Source organism: Terrapene carolina, unplaced genomic scaffold (assembly GCF_002925995.2).
Source record: "Terrapene carolina triunguis isolate 2854851 unplaced genomic scaffold, T_m_triunguis-2.0 Scaffold227, whole genome shotgun sequence".
In the NCBI taxonomy this organism is placed as follows: Eukaryota; Metazoa; Chordata; order Testudines; family Emydidae; genus Terrapene; species Terrapene triunguis.
Window position 1 is genome coordinate 3,246,134 of NW_020664578.1, and position 4,824 is coordinate 3,250,957.

The 4,824-nt window shown below is 46.4% G+C and overlaps 1 protein-coding gene across 1 annotated transcript in view; it reads right to left on the bottom strand.

The window, feature by feature from the left end:
* Positions 1–1,566: 1,566 nt before the first annotated feature.
* Positions 1,567–4,824, bottom strand: part of OTUD7B (OTU deubiquitinase 7B) — a 69,121-nt gene continuing 65,863 nt past the window's right edge. Inside the window, exon 12 of the mRNA XM_026656289.2 lies at positions 1,567–3,454. Within this exon, the coding sequence (XP_026512074.1) occupies positions 2,129–3,454 (1,326 nt within the window). The 3' untranslated portion in view covers positions 1,567–2,128. The remainder of the gene's footprint in view (positions 3,455–4,824) is intronic.

Consider the following 4,824-nt stretch of genomic DNA (forward strand, 5'->3'; position numbering starts at 1 on the left):
TCAAACTAAACACCTGGGGCATTATTCTGTTACACTCAGGCTCGGATATACCACTCTGGCAGTGTAAATTGGTATCCATCAATTAGTTACCCTACTTGTAGGGCCCTTTACACTGCCACAGTTGTGTACAGGGGCTTCTGATTGTCTAAACACAAAGCAGCACCAGTTTAATTAAAGGTGTGATTTAAAATCAATTTAGTGAAACCAGTGGAAGAGGCCGAGTGGACACTCATATCAATAGTCACTTGGCTTCTAGCTTCAATCAGTTAGAAAGAAGTTTAAGCTAAACAGAAATAAGGCATTCCAGCCCAAATAATATCCACAGGGGGTTAGCACCGTTTTAAATAAAACCTTATCTACACAAGAAAGTTACACTGGTTTAACAAATCAGTTTAGTTACACTAGTGCAAACTCCTGGGTGGACACTTATTTTGGTTTAAGAGCGGCTTCTTTCAGTTTAGCTTAAGCGGATTCCTAATTGGAGGAGAGTCCATCCATTCTAAAAGCACACCTTGAGTTAAACTGGTACAACTTTTCCCTATAGACGAGGCATCAATCAGTCCTTTAAAACACACTTATGTTAAACTGGTGCAACTTGTGTGTTCAGACACAGCCTGTGTGTAAATGAAAATAAGGCTCGAAGGTTATTTTCCAGTATAAGTATACTTTTACCTTCTTTGCTGATCCTTCCCTCCCCCCAAGCTAAGGACAATGAGCAGACTTAAAATGGAAAATAATTGCATAGTTACGCCTTCTTAAACCAAAAAGGGAATGTTGTAAAGCTTTTAATTTATCACTATGATTCAAATTTTATTTCAAATGTTTGACCCTGCTCTGTACAAGACTGGAACGAGGACCGCTCCAGTTTGGGTTCTACAGTTACAAATGTCTGTGCAAACACTGCAGTGCTAAAGTTATGCCGACCCTAATGCTGCAGGGGACTTAGGGAAGGTAGGGAGGGAAAATTGTGGACCACGTAATAAAAGTGTGTTTAAAATTATGTGATAGCTATGCTTTACTTATTACAGCTCCTTTAGCCCTGTTATCAAAAAATATCTTTATTCCCCATTGTTCAAAAGTCACCTATGGCTCAACAAAATAGAGCCAAATTAATGCTATTCAGCAGAACAGAGGTAGTATAGAAACAACTTGCTCAAGTAGAAAAACCAAGTTAGAGAGAGAGAGAGAGAGAGAGAGCATGAGTGCGTGTGTGTTTTAAAATAGCAGCAAACTGGTATATAGATTTAGCTTCCAGCGCTGCAGGGCGCTCGACACGTCCTTTCTACTTCTACTTCTCCACACTGACGGTTATTGCTGGGTGGAGACACCAACTTCATTTTCACATTGATTCTTACTAAGTAGGTTTGACTGTATCAGTAACAGAACGGTTTTGCACAGGACTTCTGTAAGAAAACGCAAACGCTTGGGATTGCCGCCCTCCCACCCCCACAAAAAGTTTAAAAATGAAATTTAAAAAATATAGTCACGCCCGTCTAAAGGTTGGAGTCCTGAACCTGCTGCTAAGAGGCACGCTCAGAAGACATCGGATGGATGAAACCGTCCATTTCCAACTTTCAATTCTTTTCAGTACCAGCAAAGAATAAAAACCATGTTAAAATCTCTTATTAAAAAGGTCCAGGATATTTCAACTAAAATTGCTGGGCTGTTTTGCTAACTCCTCTGAAAAGCGATTTTAAATTAGTTTAAGTTGGAATCCAACTAAAAGGACACTGTTATGGTATTCTCCATGTGCCTTCACTTAAAGCTTTGGTCTTGTTGATTTGATCATTTTAAGAACCTGGGGTCTTACTCCCTGCTTCACCATGTGCTCTGACCCAACCATGCCTTCTACTGGGGCCTGCTAATCTTAGTCACCCTTTGCCAGAAGAAACCTGTTTGATAGCATCCCCCTCTCTCTTTCAGAGTCTCCTGGAAGGAAAGGTTTGTTTTTTTCCCCCGCCTCCTTTTAAATGGATCCCCACTATAACACTGTAGTGGAATCACATTTGCCACCCCAGCCAGCCGGCCATCCCCACCCTCCTATGAAGAGGGAGAGAGGAGCATGGAAAAAAAGATTATTGCATTCCCCATACTTCATGGGTCCAAATGTCAGCGCGAGCCATACTCTTCAGAACCTGTGTATTAGTGCTTCTCGTTCCCTTTCTTTGCGTTTCAGTTCCTCTTTGTAACAGCAGGAGCAGAAATTCCCAGTTTCCGGATGCCCGTAAAAACTGCAGTTCGGCTGCTTGCATTTGGTCTGCTGAACGTTATAAAGTATTCGGCTTTTGCTTTTGTCCCCGTTTGCTCCCTTCGGCAAGCTGTCCTGCTCTAGGGGTTCCCTGGAGCCGTTGCTGTGGGGGGGCGCGCAGGGAGGGCCGTCGCACTCGACGGGGTAATTTGGGGGTACATCCATCTCGGTTGGGGAGAACCTTCCCAGGTGGGAAGGGCTGGTTTGGTATGGGTGAGGCCGCCCCTGAGTGCAATGTCTGGGTAAGGTAGCGTAGGGAGGAAGGCTGCTGCAGGACCCACCTGCTACCTGCCTCCGGGTATCTTGATAGCTGGGGGGATGTGTGCCTTCGACACAGTTGACCACAGCGGGCCGGGGAATGGTAAAGACCCCTGAGTAGCTGGAAGGAAAAGCGGTCATTTTAGCTCCTACGGTCTGCTCCGAGGTCTGGATGCTGTAACTAGGAGGCAACTGGGGGTAGGATGGATTCAGTAGCACATCCTCGCTTTTGTGAAGATTAACCTCCGGCTCCAGCTTCTTGGCAGCGGCGCCGTTTGCAAAGGCCTTCTTCTCCACCTCCTTTTGCTTCTGCTCGGCCAAGAAGCGCTCCTCGGCATCGGAAAGGTACCTCTCGATCATCTCTTCCTGGTACTGGTGCCGGTTGCTGGTCTTGAGGTGGCCGGCGAAGATAAACTTCCGCTCGCCCTGCATGGCGGCTCGCAGGATGCTCAGGCTAAGTTTCACGTCATTGCTGTATTTATAGGGATCCGACTGCTTCTCTGCGGTCACTTGGCCTGGGCAGGTTTTCTCAGCAGAGACCGACAAATCCCCTTGGGAAGTTTCTTCTTTGCTGCCTTTCCTCGACTTTAAGGATCCTTTCTTCTTCTTCTCCAAGGTTTCCCCCTGCCCGTTGCTCACGCCTCCTTTGACGGTTTTACTGTGCATCAAGCCGCCCATGTTCTTTTTTAGCTTACTTCCCAAAGTCTTGCCAAAGCTGCCCAGCTTATTAGCAACCGAGTCGGCCCGTTTCTTCTCTTTCTCCTTGTCTTTGTCCTTCTCTCGGTCTCTCTTCGGCTTCTCTTTCTCCTTGTCCCTGCTGCTCTTACTGCCACCGTTGCTGGTGGTACTACTGCAGACAGATTCCTTGTCCGACTCCCCGGATTCCGCCGCTGAGCGGGCATCATCTCCGGCAGAAGCAGTAGGGGATTCAGGCTGGGCTAGAGGGGCCTAAGGAGAAAGGAAGCAACCATTAGAGAAAGCCAGTTAGTTCAGCAGTTACGGTCTTCAGGCCAAATTCTGAGTGGACGCAGCACACAGGGGCTCACGAGAAAGGCCTAAACACGCACCGGGGGAGCCTTTTCCACACCAAAGCCGCCTCCCCCAAAAGCCGCAGACAGGAGCATGCTGAGCCTCAAGGCTGCACGTACATCACTGTCTGCTCCATAGCACGCTCCTACTCAGTTAAAACACAGCCCTAACATTACATTTACAAATTAGGCTCCGCAGATGCATCAACTTAGTGCAAGATTTAAATGGGGGAAAGCAAGACCTTAACTAGCAATGTCAGTGCGCTCTACCAGGGTGACCTATCTCCTGCTGGCCAGCTACACAAGCTATTTTGGATGCGTTCTGGAAATAGCCCTCATAGGCTGCGAGGAAGGTCACCACAATGGACAAATGCAGGAATGTATGTAGCCCACCTAATAAAACAATCCGGGAGTCTAGTGGGGTGGTTCTTTATAGTGTCTCTATATGGGACACAGGAGCAGCGGTTTGAATGCTGGGATTCTGGAAGTAGTAACCACAATCAAGAATCACCACATGCGTCTGACGAAGTGGGCATTCACCCACGAAAGCTCATGCTCCAATACTTCTGTTAGTCTATAAGGTGCCACAGGACTCCTTGTCGCTTTTTACAGATCCAGACTAACACGGCTCCCCCTTGATACTTGACACAATCAAGAAGCCACCACAATAAAATGGTAGATATTGCTCAAGCTCAGACCTGCGGCCCATTTCACTAGGGGGCACTATACCCCCATAGTTCACTAATGTCATTTACTTGTAATGACCTGGGGCCATCATGGCAGGTGAGGATTTAGACTCACAAGTATTGTGGACAATCTATGGGGGAGAGGGAGGGGAGTGAAGGGGGAGGGAAATGGGGACAGAAGGAAAACCATTACTTTTAAATGCAGTCATTTGAGCTTTTTCCATACAGACCATACCATGGCAGCATCTTGTTCTTGGAAATGATCCAAATTGAAATTTAACAGTTCACACGGAATTTGGAGGAGTCATTCTAGGTCCTGAATTACCAACCCCACAACTTCCTTTTAAAAAAAAAAATCTACGAACCTGGAAGAATCTAAGCCATGTTTTCACTGTTAATGCAGCTGTCGTGACTTGGTGAGATGACAGCATGGGGATTTCTGAAGTATTCAGAACACTACATATGATCCCTTAAGGTTTAAGGCCCTGAAGTTATAGCTGAATCACCTTAATATCTTGTAAAAAGCAACAGAGGGTCCTGTGGCACCTTTAAGACTAACAGAAGTATTGGGAGCATAAGCTTTCGTGGGTAAGAACCTCACTTC